Source organism: Aspergillus uvarum (genome assembly GCF_003184745.1).
Source record: "Aspergillus uvarum CBS 121591 unplaced genomic scaffold BO82scaffold_26, whole genome shotgun sequence".
In the NCBI taxonomy this organism is placed as follows: domain Eukaryota; kingdom Fungi; phylum Ascomycota; class Eurotiomycetes; order Eurotiales; family Aspergillaceae; genus Aspergillus; species Aspergillus uvarum.
This window is the reverse complement of record NW_020291323.1, coordinates 145,405-164,880: the sequence shown is the minus strand read 5'-3', so window position 1 is coordinate 164,880 and position 19,476 is coordinate 145,405. Positions and strand designations below refer to the sequence as shown.

At 55.8% G+C, this 19,476-nt stretch overlaps 9 protein-coding genes across 9 annotated transcripts; 3 read left to right on the top strand and 6 right to left on the bottom strand.

Moving 5' to 3' along the window:
• Positions 1-734: 734 nt before the first annotated feature.
• BO82DRAFT_402042 (class I SAM-dependent methyltransferase) lies at positions 735-1,819 on the top strand (the record flags this gene model as incomplete). Its single annotated transcript, XM_025639298.1, has 2 exons — positions 735-1,158; positions 1,218-1,819. 2 exons carry the CDS (start codon positions 735-737, stop codon positions 1,817-1,819), a joined length of 1,026 nt encoding a protein of 341 aa, XP_025492018.1.
• Positions 1,820-1,987: 168 nt separating this feature from the next.
• BO82DRAFT_74965 (uncharacterized protein) lies at positions 1,988-4,338 on the bottom strand. Its single transcript, XM_025641515.1, has 3 exons — positions 4,262-4,338; positions 2,382-4,068; positions 1,988-2,307 (listed from the first exon to the last, which is right to left on the bottom strand). The coding sequence occupies exons 2-3, from the start codon at positions 4,009-4,011 to the stop codon at positions 2,183-2,185; spliced, it is 1,755 nt and encodes a 584-aa protein (XP_025492017.1). The 5' UTR covers positions 4,012-4,068; positions 4,262-4,338; the 3' UTR covers positions 1,988-2,182.
• Positions 4,186-5,601, bottom strand: BO82DRAFT_432214 (zinc-dependent alcohol dehydrogenase). The gene is made up of 3 exons (XM_025640770.1): positions 5,368-5,601; positions 4,548-5,278; positions 4,186-4,482 (listed from the first exon to the last, which is right to left on the bottom strand). Exons 1-3 carry the CDS (start codon positions 5,511-5,513, stop codon positions 4,298-4,300), a joined length of 1,062 nt encoding a protein of 353 aa, XP_025492016.1. The 5' UTR covers positions 5,514-5,601; the 3' UTR covers positions 4,186-4,297.
• Positions 5,602-6,017: 416 nt separating this feature from the next.
• On the top strand, positions 6,018-7,138 carry BO82DRAFT_364713 (uncharacterized protein; the record flags this gene model as incomplete). Its single annotated transcript, XM_025636966.1, has 4 exons — positions 6,018-6,134; positions 6,245-6,327; positions 6,690-6,732; positions 6,845-7,138. 4 exons carry the CDS (start codon positions 6,018-6,020, stop codon positions 7,136-7,138), a joined length of 537 nt encoding a protein of 178 aa, XP_025492015.1.
• A 452-nt stretch (positions 7,139-7,590) lies between these two features.
• BO82DRAFT_414655 (Endoribonuclease L-PSP) lies at positions 7,591-8,121 on the bottom strand (the record flags this gene model as incomplete). The annotated part of the gene is made up of 3 exons (XM_025639924.1): positions 7,955-8,121; positions 7,742-7,897; positions 7,591-7,665 (listed from the first exon to the last, which is right to left on the bottom strand). Exons 1-3 carry the CDS (start codon positions 8,114-8,116, stop codon positions 7,591-7,593), a joined length of 393 nt encoding a protein of 130 aa, XP_025492014.1. The 5' UTR covers positions 8,117-8,121.
• A 2,571-nt stretch (positions 8,122-10,692) lies between these two features.
• BO82DRAFT_414653 (tricorn protease N-terminal domain-containing protein) lies at positions 10,693-13,096 on the top strand (the record flags this gene model as incomplete). The annotated part of the gene is made up of 3 exons (XM_025639923.1): positions 10,693-11,117; positions 11,182-12,832; positions 12,892-13,096. Exons 1-3 carry the CDS (start codon positions 10,895-10,897, stop codon positions 13,094-13,096), a joined length of 2,079 nt encoding a protein of 692 aa, XP_025492013.1. The 5' UTR covers positions 10,693-10,894.
• An 804-nt stretch (positions 13,097-13,900) lies between these two features.
• BO82DRAFT_374476 (polyamine transporter) lies at positions 13,901-16,749 on the bottom strand (the record flags this gene model as incomplete). The annotated part of the gene is made up of 4 exons (XM_025637423.1): positions 13,901-13,964; positions 15,123-16,378; positions 16,436-16,582; positions 16,666-16,749. 4 exons carry the CDS (start codon positions 16,747-16,749, stop codon positions 13,901-13,903), a joined length of 1,551 nt encoding a protein of 516 aa, XP_025492012.1.
• A 629-nt stretch (positions 16,750-17,378) lies between these two features.
• BO82DRAFT_74916 (Zn(II)2Cys6 transcription factor domain-containing protein) lies at positions 17,379-17,856 on the bottom strand. Its single transcript, XM_025641514.1, has 2 exons — positions 17,720-17,856; positions 17,379-17,669 (listed from the first exon to the last, which is right to left on the bottom strand). Exons 1-2 carry the CDS (start codon positions 17,786-17,788, stop codon positions 17,460-17,462), a joined length of 279 nt encoding a protein of 92 aa, XP_025492011.1. The 5' UTR covers positions 17,789-17,856; the 3' UTR covers positions 17,379-17,459.
• Positions 17,857-18,151: 295 nt separating this feature from the next.
• On the bottom strand, positions 18,152-19,442 carry BO82DRAFT_283253 (Zn(II)2Cys6 transcription factor domain-containing protein; the record flags this gene model as incomplete). The annotated part of the gene is made up of 2 exons (XM_025631403.1): positions 18,152-19,300; positions 19,377-19,442. The coding sequence occupies 2 exons, from the start codon at positions 19,440-19,442 to the stop codon at positions 18,152-18,154; spliced, it is 1,215 nt and encodes a 404-aa protein (XP_025492010.1).
• Between the last annotated feature and the right edge of the window lie 34 nt (positions 19,443-19,476).

The following is a 19,476-nucleotide window of genomic DNA, read 5'->3' as shown; positions in this document are numbered from 1 at the left end:
ACTTCAACAGTTCTTTCTATTATTTTGCAAGTATAGCAATCACCTCATTGAGTAGGGACTCTCATTGTTGGATGTATTATGGAAGTCACTTCCGGCTATTCCACCTAAGACGTCATCACTCATAGGTTAACACATAACATAGAGGTTAGGCCTACTTATAACTCAAGCGGAAGAAGTAAACATAGAACAAATGCTACCACGGCCTGGAATCCTTTTGACTACCGCTGAGCAGGAGTAAGGTCGCATACAATGGGCTCACTCGCCATGGAGGCAGAGGGTGGGGGTCACTGGGGTGTATCCTGTTCTAGACCCCCGACGAACGCTGCAATGCGGTCATAGTGCTGGGCCATCGCATGGCACTGGGTATCTGGGGACTCTGTAACCAATCAGTCCTGCTCAACAGCATGTTGGATCTATCAACAAATGTCCCGCTAAGTCAATCCGTCCAATTAGAGGCGGCCACATACAAAAGCCAGACTAGTAAGTTAATCGATACGATACTAGCTCCAAACACATCATATCGGCTCTATCTAAAGCCAGTCTCGTAGCGAAGACGTTCTCTAGACTACTCCAGTACAAACTAGTTCAGTACCCAGAACCTTGCCGGGTTGACTAGGATAATGTGGGTAAAACCCGCGACGCTAACCCCACATCTTGTTATTAGTGAAACCAATGCTCCGAATTCCTGGTCCCATCTATCTTACTAAGAAAGGTTTGCTCTGCTGGCCCAAATGATGCCCCCCGACCAGCCCGATGAGACATGGATCGACGTAGATGACTCTCACCAGGAGGACTACCCCAGCGACAGCCACTCCTTCACCACCTCTATCGCCTCCTCCGTTCAAGACTACAGTTTCGAGAACGGCCGCCGATACCATGCTTACCGAGAAGGCGAATACCCCTTTCCCAACGATGAAGCCGAGCAGGATCGCCTCGACATGGTGCACTACATCTTCCGCATGGCCTTGCAGGGGAAGCTCTACCAAGCACCGTTGCGCGGACCCGTCCGCCGCATCCTCGACCTCGGCACGGGCACGGGGATCTGGGCTATCGAGAGCGCAGACGAGATGCCGCAGGCCCGCGTGCTGGGGAATGATCTGAGTCCGATCCAACCTACCTGGTTCGCTGCCGACGCCGCCGCACTGCTAGAATCCTTGTGTATTTGTGTATTAACTGGGCCCATGTGCCCTTCATATCCAGTGTCCCCCCCAACTTAGACTTCATCATCGACGACATCGAAGCCCCCTGGCCCTACTCCCCCGCCGAGGCGTTCGACTTCATTCACCAGCGCAACATGGTTGGCTCCATCGCCGACTGGAACGGTCTCTTCGCCCAGGCGCACCAGCATCTCGTGCCCGGCGGATACTACGAGATCCAAGAGTTCCGGGTGGACTTCCAGTCCCAGGCGCGACGCGGGCCCACTCTGCCCGAGAGCTCCAGCATCGCGCGGTGGCAGCGGTCCCTTCAAGAGGCGTCGAGCCGCTTCGGCAAGCCCATCAACGTCGTGCACACGCTGGCCGACACGCTGCGCCGCAACGCCTTCGTCGACGTCACCGAGGAGGTCATCAAGATCCCCATCGGCGCGTGGGCCCGCGACCCCAAGCTCAAGCGGCTCGGGGTGCTCATGCAGGGCCATGCGATCGACTCGGTCGAGCCCCTGACCATGGCGCTTTTTACAAGGGTGCTGGGCTGGTCGGAGGCCGAGTGTCGTGCGCTGATCGCCGAGGTGCAGGCGGAGTTCTCGGCCAGTCCGGAGCGGCAGCAGTTGTTTGTCGAGTTGCATGTTATTCATGGGCGGACGCCGTGCTCGGGGGTGTGATGCGGATACTTTGCTGAAGTGCAGTTGTGTGGCGACGGTCCTGTCGAGGGTGGTATCACCCTGGTTTGGGACGCATGGTGATTTAGCCTGTTGTCGATATCCCAGACAATGCAGGGCCTACAGGCTGATTTCGCGCGGGGGTGAAGCGGGGTGATTGCTGCAGGTGCCTTCTTGGCATGGCTATACGTGTATGGAATTGGTTCTCCGCATTGATCAGCAATTGTCCATGGGAGTCGTTGCAACACCCTACCTAATAGACTAGCTGTTGGCAGTCATACACCCCGGGCTGTACCCTCGCTCCCTGCCCCGCCAACTGGCAACCCCGCATCCCCAGTCAACCATATATACAGTACATACAAGACCTCAAGCATCAACAAACAGCCCAGCATCAATCTCCTGCGCCACCGGCACATACGTCCAATCACTCCAATACGAAGGCGTCTCCCCAGGCGCCCCATTGCCCGTCGCGTACACCCCCAACAGCGTCCCTAGACAACAATTAGCCCAACCTCAACCCCCACAACAAATCCCATCGCATCACCAGAGACAAGTAACAACTCACCCGTAAACGGCCCACTTCCCCCACTGAGAATCTCCGCACTCGCCCTGCCCAGCACGATCTCGCTTCCCAAACTCCCCACCAGCGCCGCGGACAGCACATACCCAGCATCGTCCGGCGCGCGCACCCGCAGCACAATCCCCCGACCGTACCATGCGACCGGAACCGCAGCGATGACCGTCGCAGGAGCAACCAGATCCGGCCGGCCGGACGCTTCCACCCTGAATCGGAAATGTGGGGCCAGCTTCCCGTGGGGATTACGCAGAAGCACCACGCCCAGATCGACGTGTTGGGCTTGGGTCAGAAAGATGGATATTCCAGCTTCTTCTGCCTCGACGCTGGGGTGGAAGTGAAGCGTCACCGCGTACTCGAAGAGCGTGCTCGTTTGTATGCGGCCGAGGAAGGCTAGTTCGTCTTTTCCGGGGTGAAATGATGCGTTACCGGTTAGATTCGCCCACGACGGGGTGATACGCAGCGAGTGCGAATGGCCTGGTGGAGAGATTGTGAACAGCGATTGGGCCTGAATCTGGGGCCGCCACGTCTGTAAGGTCGGGGGGAGGACGGACCCCGGCGCGAAGTCCAGTTTCTCGCTCTCGTCCACCAAGGGACCCTGGCCTTGCACGGCTCGTGAGGGAGGAGGTAGCGGTCCGCGCATCGCGCCCCGTACCGGTTGGAGCTGCGGCCAGGCGTCCTTCTTCCACTGCGCGGGGTAGAGTACCGTCTCGCGACCCATGGGGTAGATCTCCCACCCGGGTCCGGATCGCGTGGCCAGTGCCACCCCCCACCAGTTCCCAGTTTTGTCCTGGAAGAGGTCCGCGTGGCCGACGGTCTGGAAGTACTCGGTGGTGTTCCTGTTGGTGAGGATCGGGTTGGCGGGACAGGGCTCATACGGTCCCGTGACGTTCTTGGACCGCGCGATGGAGACTTGGTGGCTCGTGCCGGTGCCGCCCTCGGCGATGAGCAGGTAGTACCATCCGTCCTTGCGGTAGAGGTGGGGTCCCTCGGGCCAGTTGTTCTCCGTGCCGTTCCAGAGGTAGGTCCAGGACGTGGCCGTCCAGTCGGGGAGGGTGACGGGGGACTGGAAGATGAGCGGCGTGGTGGAGTGGTTGTACCCCGCGATGGTGAGGTAGAGTCGGTCGTTGTCGGCGGCGTCCCAGAACAGATCCGGGTCGTAGCCGGAGAGGGGCGTGGTGATGGTGATCGGGTCACTCCAGGCCGCGTCTGTGTAGGGGTCCGTGGTGGTGAACACGAGGAATTCGCTGCCGTTGGGCGCGGCGGCCGAGACTAGCGCTGTGGTTAGGTATAGCGTGCTTTTGTGGAAGCGCAGCGTCGAGGCGTAGATCCCCTCGGACTGGCCAGTGGCGTTGAGTAGGAATGGGGCCTGGGACGGGCGGGACAGTGCGTGGCTGACCAGCTTCCAGTGGATGAGGTCCTTGCTGGCGTAGATGGGGATTCCCGGGAAGGCGAGGAAGGTCGAGGTCGTGCAGAAGAAGGTCTCATCCCAGGCGGCGATGAAGGCGCAGCTCGGGTCGGAATGCCATCCTGGGAGGATCGGGTTGGTGTAGTTGGTATGGCGGGTTGCGGCGACGAGGTGGAGGAGTAGCGCATTCACTAAATACATTAGAAACTGCATCCTGTTGGTCGGGGGTCTGAGATGGTCGAGGTTGGTAATGTAGTAGAGCTGGCTGGGCTGTTTAAGTATCTACTGATTTAGCCTGAACTCGTGCATGTTGGCAGGGATTGACAAGTAGACATGACACACTGTGACGATCGCTGAGGACGATTTAGGCTTAATTTGGAGAGGTTTGAAGGATAGAAGACTGTCGAGATTACTACATAGAACATGCGCCGGACATCCATGATCTGTCGCAGACTTACCTCACCTAACCCTAATCCAGCTCTTTTCCCTTGCCCCGATCTCACTGGGGAATTCTGACCACAGCCCTCCCCGTAATGACATCTTCCTCGAGATCTCGGATTAGCTTCGCTGTCTCATCGAACCCATAACACTTCACCGCAGGCGTGATCACCCCCTGAGCAGCCAGCTGCAACAGCTCCGCCATTTGCTCCTCCGTCCCCACCGAGCTGCCAACAATGGAGATCCCTACCAGCACAGATCAGCCTCCTGGTCCGAGTACCACCATACTGCCGCCAAAGGAAGAAACATACCTCTAGCCGCACACAGCGTCGCCGAAACCGGCAACTCGAAATCATTCCTCGGCAGCCCGACACACACCACCGTCCCCCGATTCCTGACCAAGTCCGCCGCCACCCTGAACGCGGACGGATCCCCTGGAACGACCACCGTGGCATGCGCCCCTTCCCCGTCCGTCAGCTCCCGCACGCGCGCCACCACATCCTCAGCCCGGAAATCCACAAACTCCGTCGCACCAGCCTCCATACTCACCCGTCTCTTCTCCTCCCCAGAGTCCACCGCAAGGACCCTCCACCCCTTCACCCGGGTCGCAATCTGCACCCCCAGATGGCCCAGCCCGCCCCCGGATCCCGAAATCACCACCGAATCCCCAGGCCGCAGCACGCCGTCCAGCCGGTCCAACGCCCCGGCCATCGTCAGCCCCGCGCACAGCAACGGGGCGGCGATCTCGTCGGCCACAGTCTCTGGAATGGGGGTCAGGAACCGTGCGTCAGCGAGGACGTACTGCTGCAGCGTGCCGGGGACGTGGCGGCTGGTGTTGCGCTGGTGCGGACAGTAGTGCGGGTGGCCGGACGTGCAGACGGAGCAGTGCGTGCAGGCGCTGTAGAGCCATTTCACCCCGACCCGGGAGGAGAGTAAGGACTGCGGGGCGAGGGATCCGGCTTGGATGACGGTGCCGATGCCCTCGTGGCCGATGATGGGGTTGTAGTTGCTCCAGCCGGAGGTGGCGCGGATTTCAGAGTGACTGGATAGCCGTCAGGATCCGGGGGTGTTTTATGTTCAGCTGAATAGGGGGCGAGGTGTGGAGGGGAGGAGTAGATGGAGGAAACTTACCACAGACCGGTGCATGTCAGCTTGACGAGGACTTCGTGGTCCCCTGGTTGGGGAACGGGGAGGTCATCGCGGTGGATGATCTGGTAGCTCGGACCCGGGTTGTTGACTACGGCGCCCTGCTGGGTGGTGGGGATTGATACTGTCATTCTAAGTATTGTTCAAGGAGTCTTTCACTCAAGAAATGTGACAGATGCAAGAGTTCAACTTATACGCTGTGAGGGGTGATGATGGCGGCGACCCCGCGAGGAAATGCGGCTGCCAAGGATGCCGATTCTCACTCCCGAGAATCATTCCATAACCGGAGGTTGCCGAAACTTTATCGGGGGGATGATATCAGAGGTATGACCACGAGTCATTCACTACTGCGAAGAGTTGTCACTATACCGAGATATGGGAGTAGATAGTCGATGCTGGTGAGTATAAATTGACTACCAATCGTTGAGATACGGGGATATAAGGTCTTGATGCCCGATTGACAAGGCATCCACGCAAATAAGCATAGCGTCTGCTACATACGAGAAGTGTATGCGAAGCTCCACGAATGACAAGCCCCTATCCGCAGGCCGAATTGGCCACCATCCGTACTGATTTATGTACAGATACGCAAAGAAGGTAGCATTTGCAGGCCCTTTCTCCCAATCTTTTCAGCTATGCCAGCGCGACCGGAGGGTCAGAGCCGCCCGAGCAGATCTCTGACGCCCGTGGAGGCGAAGTTCGGGTGTGACTTCTTTCTATATGACTTCGTCAGCGATCGCGCCCGCGCAATAGTAAGCGTAGCATGAATAGCACTGACCATAGTTGACGGAAAATCATTTTTACTAATCTATCCGATTATGCGAGATGGGTAGTGGCCATAACGCCTGGCTCAATTTCCCAGGCTGGAAGTCCATCTTACTGCTTTTGTTGGTCGAGCGAGGTCATTTTCATCGCTAGAGTTGGGTCGGCCTACAACTCGGAAAGGTTCGTTCTTGGAGCTTCGATCTTCTAGCGACTATATCAGGGGACGAATGGGAACTGGAACAAGCCAAGGACATTTGGGTTGTTGAGTATCACTGTTAGAATATTGATGGAGAGGAAACCAGCTATTTTGATGATGAAGGTGGCGATAAGAGATTCAGGTCGAGCCATTGAGGAGCGAAGAATGGAAAGAAGAGTGGGAAGGATAAGACCGGCAGGGAAATGTGTGGCTCTTATGAGAGGGAGAAATAATAGATGAGTATAATACAAGCTACTATATTCAAATTTCGAGAATTGTTCACCATTCACAAGAAGATTTTCACTACTAAGAATTCAGGCAGTGTGAATACTTCGATTATTCACAGAGCTGGGCATATCCGCTCCCTAGATATTGGCCCACACCTGAAGGTCAGTGAGCATATAAAACTACGCGATACTCTTGACATATACCATATTGTAACCGGCCCCTGCTCATTCGGAGAATCCCCGCGTCCGCAACTTCATCTACTTCTGGATGCAGCGGGCGCGCGCCGACTCGATCCCGCCCGTCCGCCTGTACGGGATCATCATCTGCGGCGACCGGGTGCGGCTGTACACCGAATTTCCCTGGGGCCACGAGCACCAGTACCAGGGACGTGAGGTGTTCTCCACACACAGGGACGAGGTGGTGTTCCGCGAGTTTATGGACGTGGTGCAGGCACTGCGGTACGAGGACATGGGGCAGGGGCAGGTGGATCGGGCGTCGCAAAGATCCGGAGGGGGGGAGCTGCCACCCCCGGAGGAACGGGCGACGCCGGCGAATCGAGGGCCCTGAACGGTTCATCACACCTCGGACCCGCAGAAGGCGGACGGAGATCAGATCACGAATGTGACGTTAAGAGATTTGGATCATGCCCCTGTGGTGTGGAAGGTGAATGTTACTGACAGGGGGTAGGTGATGTGGGGCCCTAAGTGTGGTAGACGCTGAGTAGATATGCAGGGGCTCCGATGGGCTAGAGTATAATACAAAGAAATCAGATCTCGATTGACGGAGGTGCTTCTCTGTCTTCTTTGTTTGTTGCCCAGTACTATCTCGTTGTTGTTGTTGTACCTTCGTTAGTATTTTTGTCAGTAAATTAGTCAATCCTCCTTGTTTGCTATCGCAAAGCGCCCAACCTGGCCACGGCCGTTAGGGTCTCCGCTTTCATTGCCCTCTCCCAGTATCAATCCAAGTGAATCCATCTTTTCCCCTTCTAGAATCCGGCATAGGCTCAAGTTCCTCAAGGTCTAAACAGCAGCAACAAGCTCAATCTCAACCTCTGCATCTAACGGAAGACTCGCCACGCCCACACACGTACGGCACTACGACCCCCGATTGTTAACAGCAAGCCCACGCAGCAACCAGACCACAGCAATGAAATCGAGAGGAAAATCTCACCGGCTTGACATCATACCCCCCAAAGACCCTTGAATACCCTTCGTTCACTTTGGCATAATGAGTCATACTGGAGATGAAGATCGTGACCTTGACGACTTTGCTCAGGTCGCTCCCGCCGGCGATGAGAACCTGTTCCAGATTGCGCAAAGCTCGGACCTGCGTTGCGGCATGCATTAGACCAATGATCAAGTCACGGCACCAGACAGCACGTACGGTTCGGTCAGCCACATCGCCTGGGACGAAGGTGTTGGTCTTGGGGTCAATGCCTAGACTGCCGGAGCAATAGAGCATGCCGTTGGAGATGATGCCTTGCGACATCAACGGGCTCGGGGCAGGAGCGTGTTGGCTCAGGACGGGGATTTTGGTGGGGGACATGGTGAGGTGTCGGTGTGATCGATTGAGGTCAGAGTTGAGGACTATTAGAGGATAGACGCTCAGTTGAGACCCGCTGAGGCTATTATTTATGTGGAATGCACGCGGGGTTTTGGCGTGGGATGAGTTTCTTCTTGCTGGATGGATAGCGGACTGATGAGGCAAGCCATCCCGGTGGAGGGCAGGCCAGCCCTATCCTAGTCCTATTCGCTGTCCTAGCAGGTGACACACGCATCCTTTCCAGCTTGTGATATATTTAGCATTGTCGGAAGCCATGTCTAAGGCTCGTTTGGGGCTTCCTGCGAACTGATATCGGATCCATGAGGTGCTTCGACTGGGAATGACAACTGGCGGGCTGCGACCGGCGAGATTCTTCAACATTTGCAGGAGTGGGGCGGCATAGGATGGTACTGTCCTGTAGATATGTTGATAACACCCACAATGGGTACAGTGGGACCATCATATATCAAGTCTACCTCTCCACGTACTGATCAATAGAAGGGGCTGCTATCAATGTGGTTGCAGACACACCATGGGCCGGTCGCACGGGGGCCGGGCCTTTAGGAAGGGCATGGCAAGACTTTCCCGCATAACCGCTGTCAGCTTCACTTCATCCTCATTGACAGTGGGGTAGGCAGGCATATTCCTTCTCTTGCCAAGACCATCTGGTCTTGAAGGCTTGAGTATTTGAGACTCGCAAATCATCATACTCCCAGAAGCTACATTATGCGACCGATGCATTTGCTCTAAGCCAACGCAGCGCAACCTGAAAGCGCAATTTCCTAAAGACAGTTTGGCTTCATGGCACCAAAAGGCCAGCAGTAGAAGATCCAAGGCATCACAGAGTTAAGCAACATTTTGGGAGAAGTCCCCGCAAGATTGCGATCGACGAGTGACGATCTTACACTGGCCGCTGTCGTCTGTCCAGCCAACCCTCGAACGATCAATTTCGCTTACCTTACAATGTATGATTCTATAATCTCATTGCTCGTGATAAGGCCGTGACTTTCGTATTCGAAACGAAGGGATCTCGGACTTGAGCATATGACTCGCTTGGATAGTGTGGTCGGGGCCAACCGGGCCTTGACTGTAGAGTAGTTGAAGCGTAGGCTCCTTTGCAGTCTGATTAGGGTTAATTTAGAATGGAGTACCCTGGCTGCAAAAGCTCTCATCCGTGAAGGACCGACCTCCGTCTTGCACTGACTAGCCCGGGCGCCGATGCATCATAATCTCATTCTCCCGATAGTCAATCGAACCTGCGTTGGATTACAAATCAAATCATTCATGTTATCGCCAAGTTGTGCCTGCAATCCCGACGGCCGATGGTGATAGCCAGGCTAGCCTCCGACGGCTCAGGACGGTTGGCACTCGGAGGCAGTGTCCTTCTTCGACCGTATCAGGACCATTCGCACTCGGGCATAAGTGTTCTAAAGCCGACTTGGATTCGCCCGAAGTCTGGGGGATTTGCGTCACTACGCAGACAGACCGAGCATCTTGACTTAGACGTATTGAGGAGTCATGAGATGGGGGAGTGCGTGGACATGGAGAAGATGTCATCACCACCGCGGGATGATCTCTAGGCAACCACCAGTCGCGGACATGGGATTGGAAGAAGGACCCTCGGGGCTGGAGGAAAGGTGTTTTGTCTTGTAACTGGGTAGGCCCAGTGACAGTGAATGGACGGAAACCGGGCCGAGGTCGGATTCCAAGTTCTGGACAGTGACTGGCCTTTCTTGACTGCGTGGGGCCGATTAACTTATACTATGCAAGTTAGTGTATGTTGTATGTCGGAGGTCGGAGCTGTCTGCCTCTTCCATCACCGATCCTCCCGCTATCTCTTGAGTCTTTGAAGTTCGAACAGTCTTCGACCCTGAAACCCGACGGTTTCCCGCAAACGGGCTCCCACCGAGGCGGGTCGGAGCGCAAATCCCTTCCTTTCTAGTGGACTAGTGGGCTTGGGCCAGCCAGGTCCCTACCATATTTTCACTTCTTGGTCTGTATCGTGCCCATTATTCTGGTGTTATCTGATCTTGCCCCGGTTTGCCCAGCCTTGAAAGTGGACCATTCGGGGTGAAGAGGGAAGAAAAGAGAAGAAAAGAAAATGAAAATGAAACCAAAAGGCAAAAGAGGGAGAGAAACGTCATCACTCTGTGACTGGCGGTGAAGTCATTCATATCTCTGACAGCCTGACGTTTGAGACACCGGATACACATGACGATACTGCTAGCCAAGCCTCGCTTCGAGTGCTTCTCTCGCACTCTCTGCTGATTTCGGACATGTGTTAGCATTAAGCGATTCCACGACGGCAATGCCAGATTGCCCATTGATTAATACGAGCTGTTATCGTGACTGCCCAAGGGCCAGCCAAGAAGGCCGATGCCCTGCCAAGTCGGAGATAGAAGGACGATCGTCATCCGCAACACACAAATCAAGAAATCCTGCCCCGGATGCTTGTCGATCTTGATCTGTGACAGTGGAGAGAACGTCGGGGGTCGGAGGGAAACCTTTCATGCCAAGCATGCACGTTCACCATCGCCGTCGTGCACTGGCGGATGAATCCTAATCCTGCAATTCGAATTCGTGGGCTATGATGGGCTGCCTCCTCGCTTAATGAGATGGGCTACGTCGTCAGCTCGAGCAGAAAAATTATTTGATGCCGCTCCGAGACACCTCCTTCTCGACGGCCACCGCTATATAAGGAGCGGGCCGTCTTCTCCTGGATACTGACGATCTCTGCAAGTAACCTGTTCCCCCTCTCCCTCTTCTCACTGAAAGGACAAAATGCGCCTTCCCAGTGCCGTTGCATTGACAGCCCTGGTGGCCGGGTCAGCCGCCGCCTCTGGTTGTCCCTATGCAGCACGCGCCAACAATGAGGCTGCTGCTGCTCCTGTTGGATGCCCCTATGCCAGACGTGCGGCTGCGGCTGCGGCTGCGGCTCAAGTCAAGGAGACTTCTGTCGAGACTCAGAGTGCAGCCATTGAGGGCAAGAAGGGTATATTCTACAGTAAGTGCTGCTGACAGTTCATCCTTCTGGTGGACCGAGCCACGCCGCTAATGCAACCTACCAGTGAACCGTATCGGACCTTCGGGCTCGCAGCTCTGGATCGCCAATGCGGACGGTACCAACGCAACCAAGCTTCTGGGCAACCAGACACATGCCTTCGACTACCACCCATCTTGGTCCCAGGATGGTCAATGGATTGTCTTCACCAGCGAGCGTCGCGGAGCGGGTCAGTCGGACTTGTACCGGGTGCACCCTGATGGCACTGGACTCGAAGCCCTTGTGACGACGGACAGTGCTGAAGACATTGGTGTTCTATCACCCAATGGCAAACAGCTGGCCTATGTCTCGACGCAGGGCAACTACACCATGAACGTCTGGGTCAAAGATCTCAAGACGGGCATTGCGCAGAACCTGACCGATACCGCTCTGACGCGTGCGGATAACACGTACCCCACTGGTCACTTCCGGCCCTCGTGGTCCCCCAACAGCGAGTGGCTGGTCTTCAGCTCGGACCGCAACACTGACTGGACCGGCCACAGCGAGGGTGTGGGATGGGAACACACCCAGAGCCTAGGCCTGTATGTGATCCGGCCTGACGGTACCGGCCTGCGGACGCTGGTGCGCCAGGATGGCTACTCCTTCGGTACTCCCCAGTGGTCGCGCGATGGAAAGCGCATCATCTACAACAACATGACCCGTGAGGATACATACGGCTCGCACGGTGTCTCCCAGCAGCAAGCCGCCGTTTCCGCTCAAATCTACAGCGTGGACTTTGCCACGGGCACTGATATTCAGGCCCACACCTCGGGCAGCTACCCCAAGGTCGGCCAGCACTACATCGGCAGTTCCTCCAACATTGGATACCTGGTCAAGGCCGGGCCCTATGAGGGGATCAACTACACGACCCCCGACAAGACTCACAAGGCGTTCAACTCGACTAACATCCGCGATCCCTGGTGGTCTCCCGACGGATCCAAGATTGTATACCAAACCTGGAACTGGGCCCAGCAGGCTGCCGGTCTGAAGCTCTGGAGCTTCGACGACGACTGGGAGTACCGGTACATGGATGTATTCCCCATGCACCACCCCTCGACCAACCGTCTGGCCTCCACCCAGAAAGTGCTGGGTAGCGCCAACGGTTCGCTGGTGACCTCCACTCCGCTGTACGCCGACGTGCACGAGGCCCTCGACTCGTACTCCGTGTACAGCCTCAGTAACGCCACCCAAACTGAGTACCTGGCTGAGGGCCAAGCCGGTGCCTTCCAGCCCTCCTGGAGTCCCGACGGCGATGAGCTCGTTGTCGGCTTCGGCGCCTGGTTCACCTCGCGGGCGACCAACAATGCGACTTTGTTCCGTACCTTCACCAATGGCACTTCCCACACCAACCTGACCGACGGCACCTTCAACGCAGGCTTTCCCTCCTGGTCCCCCGATGGATCGGCCATGGTCTACCGCAAGTGGAGCCTCGAAACCGCCGCCCCCGAGGGTCTGCACATCCTCAACTTCACCACCGGCGAGACCCGCCAGCTGACTTTGGGCTGGGACAACACCCCCGGCTGGTCCCCGGATGGCGAGCGCATTGTCTTCACCCGCAACAACAACTGGACGAGTTCCTATGGCGCGCGCTGGTACGCCGATCGCTTTGATATCTACACCATCCGGCCGGATGGCTCCGAGCTCACCCGCGTGACGGACAGTCTGTCAAACGATGCTCAGTAAGTCTTGCCCTATCCGTCCCGTCAACCCTCCCGGATAGTTACTAACCCAGGGATAGTGCCGCCTGGTCCCAGGATGGTCGCATCATGTGGAGTACCGGTATGTACGGCTTCAAGGACGAGAGTGCCCTGTTCGACGACACCTTCCAGCCCTACGGTCAGATCATGGTCATGAACTACGACGGATCGAACAAGACCCTCGTCACGGATACGATTTGGGAGGATTCGATGCCGCTGTATATGCCGAACGAGTATCTTGAGTAGATATCTCGGTCTGCCGTGTGTATAATTATGTTTGTTAGCTTTGCAGAATAGAACCCTTTTCGAAATTCATTTGTTCAGTACTTCTATCGACACTATGATGAAGACGATTCCTAGACATGCACATATCTCTCCATAAATGACGCAAAGAACAACGCAATTTTCATGCTCTGAAACGAGACAGACGAACCAGCATTCAGTGCACCTGCAATGAGTAGAAAAAGCGCAGCATAATGGCTACCACGACAACGCACAGGTCTCTCGTTTCAATGCTATTATTCAAATAATACGGGCCGTAGGACTTCATCTCTATGAAGGGGTTCTTGTCGTCCGTGCCCTGGGCCAGGTAAGCCGCATATGCGGGGCTTGGTTTGGCGCAGATAACCCACACTTGGGCGGCATCTTCGGCAATAAGAATCTTGCTAAATTCAAAGTCAGCAAAGTTAAACGGGGCGTAAACTGTTCCATAAGTTCCATAACTGGCGAAGTGGTAGCGAGGGCATTTGCTATGAGTCAGGTGACGTGACGGTGAGGTTTCCCGCGGCCGGACATAGCATCAACTCAATAGTGAGGTCGAACTGGAACAGAAAGTCTCCACCACGTCTTTCTCCTTCTTTCCCACATTCGCCCTCACACAGCGCCTCTAATTCTGGCCATGTTATTCGCGCGCAGAACTCTCCATGGTGTCGCACACCTGCCGCATCGCCTTCTCCGTGCTGTTGCTGGGGCTGCTCGTGCTGATGCTGATGGTGGTAGTGGTGACTCACATTCGCAGGGCCAGGCGATCTTGTCTAATCTGTGGGACATCTACAGTATCACGAGCTTCTTGCCAGCTGGGTCGATTTCTCCCGAGCTCGAAGAGTCGGACTCACTCAAAATCGAGATTTTCCCCTGGGACATCACCGGAATTACGACTATCGACAGTCCTCCAGCACTCAATCCAACCTCTTACTTCGTCCCGCTGTCGGAAGAGTACATCCAGCAGCATCCTCTAGATTTGTCCAGGTCTGAAACTTGCGAGCAGGTGGAAAGCACTGCACGCCTCCTCAGGCCCGGTTACAGTCGCAGCACACGCCAGCAAATGCCGATACCGTCGTACGGAAAAGCTCAAATCCTTGCCCATCACCTGGCAAGTGTGATGGGAGCCCCAAGGCTGAACTTCCCGCCGGGCTCATGGTCCAGGCTGAGTATGGTCACTGGATGGCGCTGGAATATGTAAGTCTCAACCCCCATGCAAGCATCTATCCTGACTAGAAGTGCTACTTCCCTCGCGGTCAGTAACTTCCACCTCGAACTGGCCTTTGATCGCGCGGCCTCCGGGAGCTCAGAGAGGTACAACTGGGGAACAGACACATTCTGGGCTTGCTCTAATAGCCCAACCTTCCCTCACATCAAAGTGGCTATCTACCACGATGATGTCGTACACCCAGAGAGACTCTTGAAAGCAGAGCTGATGATCCTCGCTGCCACGATGCACTCGCGGCTGGGCATGGACATCCTGACAGAACATGTCGTTGTGCCTGTGGGTTCACATGACTCTTTTCTGTGCAGCTTTTGCACCCCTTGCATATGTTTCCGAGTCGCAGCTGACCTTTCTTGCCTTTTACCTTCAGACCATGCTCTTCTCATTCATCGGAACCAGTGTGAGGATCCTGATCGCCATCCACGACGGACGTTGTCTTCGCGTCTCGAAATCGGACCTGATGCCATACTCGGAGGGTTCCAACGACCTCTGGAATCTCCTCGTTCGGTTCCTCGCTGGAGGTATAAATGGAGAGCTGAGCACCCAGCGACTGCCTGTGATGGACGAAGCAGACAAGTGAATCTGCAGTATTGGTGGAGTTTCATGGTCGAGAGGGTCGGAACAAGGTTCGCTCAGTACAAATTTGCTACTTGACTCCCTAACTAGCACATATCTTGTCTGTTGACGCCTCAATGAAATTGCCTTTTCTTCAAGACCCTTTAAGCTAAAACGTAGATTCCACCTCAGGCATCCTCCTTCTCACCTCCTCTCCCCTCCCCACCTAACAGCATCCCCTCCTCACTACTCGCCACACTCGCAATCTGCCACCGACGAATCACATCCCCCTTCCACATCAACAGCCCGACGAACAGAAAAGAAAAGACCGCAAAGAAGGCCATCATCCCATACACCCAGCCCACGCCCACCGCCTCCACCCACGGATCAATGTAGAAGCTGATCGTCAGCCCATACACGATCCGATACGCGCCCACCACAATCCCGGCCTCGGCCGGGTACCGCGTGAAGCACTCCACGACGTAATTCACCGTGACTGGCACACTCGCCAGCGAACCCACCGTCACGATGAACACTGCCAACGCCAGCACCATGTAATGCAGGTGGTACTGCAGCGTGGCGCCGAAAAGGCCCAGCCCAATCGGGTTGAGGACCAGACTGGGGAGCCAGAGGACGTGCAGCCGGTACTCAGGCTTCCAGATGCCCTGGGGAGACCGCCGGCGCGCCAGCAGCAGGGGCAGCCGGTCGGCGTAGTGGTGGCCCCCGAGCTGCACGAGCAGAATCCCGATCCAGTGGCAGAAGGTGAACGCGGCGTTCTGGCGGAGGGTGAAGCCGTATCCCCCCTCTTCCGGGGAGCGCTGCAACCACACGGGCACCAGGGCGTTCATGCCGACGTAGAAGCCGAAGGAGATCAGGGTGAAGGTGCCCATGATCAGGGTGATGGGGCAGAGGCCGATGAGCACGGGGGCCACGGCGATCTTGGCGGTGGTCGACCACGGCGTGGGTACGATGAGGGCCTGGCCGAAGAGGAAGGTCGCTCGGCGGTTGGCGAGCCAGCTGGCTGGGGGTATGCGATTGCGTTCGGGATGCTCGCGGTCGTAGCCGGTTTCTTCGAGGAAGAGCAGGATGAGGATGGCGGTGGCGCCCAGGAGGCCCACTGTCCACCAGAATTCGACGGGGAAGAAGGTCCCGGCCGAGATGAAGGCCGAGAAGGTTGGCCCCGCGATGGTACCGAAGAGAAAGGCCATGTGCAAGGCTGTGAAGGCGCGTCCGCGCTGGTGCAGGAACAGTAGGTCGGTGATCATCCGCGGTCCGATCACGGTGGGCACCGCCCCGAAGAACCCGGAGAACATTCGCGACATCACGTACGCGATGTACTCGTCCGAGTGGGTCATGACGGCGGCCCAGATCTGGCAGACCAGGGTGCATACAATGCTCCAGAAGATCACGGAGCTGCGGCCGAGACGGTGGGCGAAGGGGGCCACGAAGAAGGGCCCAAAGGCCATCCCGGCCAGGGCTGCCGAGTTCTGCGGGGTTGATTAGAACAGACACTACATCTTGCGATCTTGAAAAGAGGAACGCACCGCATACGACTCTTGAACTTTGGTCTTGCCATAGATCTGAGCCTGTTGGACTAGATTCAACTGACCAGACAACGGGGCAATGGCACCCGAGAATGAAGCCAGACAGAGCACAGCCAGAATCCGGTACTTGCGGCGATGAGGCCAATTCTGGGGTAAGACAATCGTCAACTTAGTTCAGGGTCGTCACTTGTCAGCGACTAGGGGGTTTCTAGGACCCATGTCTCACTTACCAGTGGATCCTGGGGGCTGTGGCTGGGCTCAGGCACCAACACAATGCTATGGTGAGGGCGTTTTTCAGACTCCATGTCGACCATTGTGCTTACACAATCCAAGCAGAGAATGACGACTTCGGCCACGTTTCACTGACCCAACGAGAATTTCAATCATTGCACCCGGCAGCGCAACCCCTGACGGACCGCGTCGATCCTTTCCTGGACGCGTCAGCCCCTCGGCTGTGGCGTGTGGCGCTGCCGGTAAATTAACGCCGATCTCGGACATCGAGCCCGACACTGTAGCTGCTTGAAGACCCTGTGCAACCTCAATTAAGGATGAGACTCCCAGTATACAAATATGCCCAAGTGGCCAAAATTCCGTACGGGTAGATGGTGGTATAGAGTCTCCTCGCTAACCATGTAGCTCTTCGAACGTGAGAACTACGGATCGAGGCACCACAGGGCTATCTGAAATCACTTGGTAAAGGGTCAAAGGTCCCAGACACAGCATTGAATAGCAAATGTTTAGGAGTGACTTCTGTAGCTACGATTGGTGGATAACGAACATGGCCCATGCATACGCTCTGTCCTAGCCCGAGTAGGGCTCGGCTTCCTCGCGTATGCACGGACCACTGCGGATCTGCTGCATCGTTCAGTAGCAATGGAGGAAGAGCAGATGTTAGAGGAGTCAAAAGACACCTTTCACATAGACTTGACTGTCTTTAATATATAGACATTCATCTCCTTACACTCACTATTCTTGCAGTCTTGAAAGTGATCCGAGCTGTCGAGCGATATCGCGGGTGCGGGGTTTACCGGGACGGAATACCGGCGTGTGGCTTGATGCGCAGAGCAGAATAGAATTGATATAGAGGCCTGCGGCCACGCAAGCCACGCCTCCCATTCCGTCCCCAGGTGTGTGGTGAATAGGATGAGAGTTGGATCTTGAGCTCTCCGGTGGTAAAAGCGCATTCCCGTGCCGAGTTCCGGCATCTCTTACACTGCGGGCGGCTTTCATCGCACTTCTGATGTTAGATTTCCTGGTTGTGTGGTGTCGAGTGGAGTGTGTTACCTTGATGTGACGTCGCCTGCATTCAACACAGCCGGTGCGGGATTTGGTGTGAGCCTTGCGCGGCCGCATTAGTAATGAGGTCTGAGAGGGGAGTCGAAGGGGCTAGGGCCTAAAAATAAGTAGAAGGTAAGATATTGTTTGAAGGAGTTATGATTGAGAAAGAAATCGGGCTAGGTTGGCCCATGCAAACAAGCCCTAAAAGAGGGTGTGGAGTGAGGGAGTGAATGGCCTGTGCATACGCGTATCCGCAACTACGGTGAAATCCATGGAAATGCCCCCCCCCCTCAAGTGGCGAAAAAAATTAGTCTTATAGTTTTGGGGATTAGACCAGGGATACAACTGACGCTAATCATAATCTGATCGTCTATTGGTGCAGGGATCCAAGTTCCACAATTATTCCTATACAATGTTGGTTCCATCTTCGAATTGTATCTAGCGAGCACAAGCGCCCAAGCCAGTATACCCTTCATCTTGACCAGTTACAGCCCCGTCAAGTGGATCAAGCGTAACTATAGACTCCAAAGTCTGACCGGGAAAAGCCATCCACTCCGCCCACTCAGGTCCAAGGGACTCACGAATGGATTCTATCAGATACCGTCCGCCGTCGCCCAGGAACCAGCAATGGCGATGTGCATGCAGGACAGTGCCGTAATGCGCCAGCACCGCAAGAGCATCGGGGCTCCGGCGCGCGAGAAGATCGATGTACTCCAAGGGAACACTTGCCGGCCACGCAAGAACCGCCGGAGTGCAGTCGTCCCACGCTCCGGGAGAGGCGGCCGAGGTCATCGCCAACTGTAGCCCTTCGATTGCATCTTGGTAAGTTGCGGTGACGGAGGGACCCAGCTTGGCCTGTTGGACGAGTGTCAGCAGGCGACTGCACGCAGGGTCAAGACTCCCCTCCGACTGCAGTTGAGACTCCGCGGCGCCCAGTACCGGCCCCAGGGCTGTCGTCTCTTTCAAAGTGCGCCACCTGCCTCCGAGGACAGTGCGTACACCGCGATGCAAACGGAGATAATGAACGAATGAATCGAGAAAGACATCGAAGTTGGTGTCGCGGAAGAGCAGGGTTACGCATAGTGTATGCAAGCTGAGAATGGAGGAAAAGAGGAAGCGAGGCGTGATGTCCGGGTCGGCTGCGCTGTAGAATGTTCGCAAGGCATGGATCTGCAACTGAGTGGCATGATCCCGGTAAAGCTCCCGCTGGGCAGGGCGGATGATACTGATGTGCGTGGCTGCGAGGGCTAAGAGCTCATTTGCGAGGTATGGGACTTTGAAGCAGCACTGGAGGATCTCCGGTGAGGACCACATCATTTGATGACTGCTGTTGTCACAAACAGACGGAAGAGTCTCGGTGAACAGGTGGCAAAGCAGCTCAGCATGAAGCATGTTGACGGGTGGTTCGTCAGGCGATTCCACGCTGGTGAAGCTCGTCGGCGATGCCTCTTCTGCTGAGGATACTGAGATAGAAGGGGTTTGCTTTCTAGGAATGGCTGGCCTGAAAGAAAGGGTATACGGCTCAGCAAATCCGCAGGTGCGTTCTGAAATGGTGCACTGCGAGCATATTGGCCGTCTTTCGTCGCACTTTCAGACGATTCAGCGCCAGTCCAGAGCTGAACAGTGAACTGATCATGTGGGAAAGGGGGTGAAGGTTCAGTACCTTTATACGTCGACGTTTGCACTCTAAGCAGCCTAGTCGTGATTTTTTGTGCTTCCTGCGTGCCATAACAGAAAGAAGTAAAGCCGTCGGCGTTGCAATC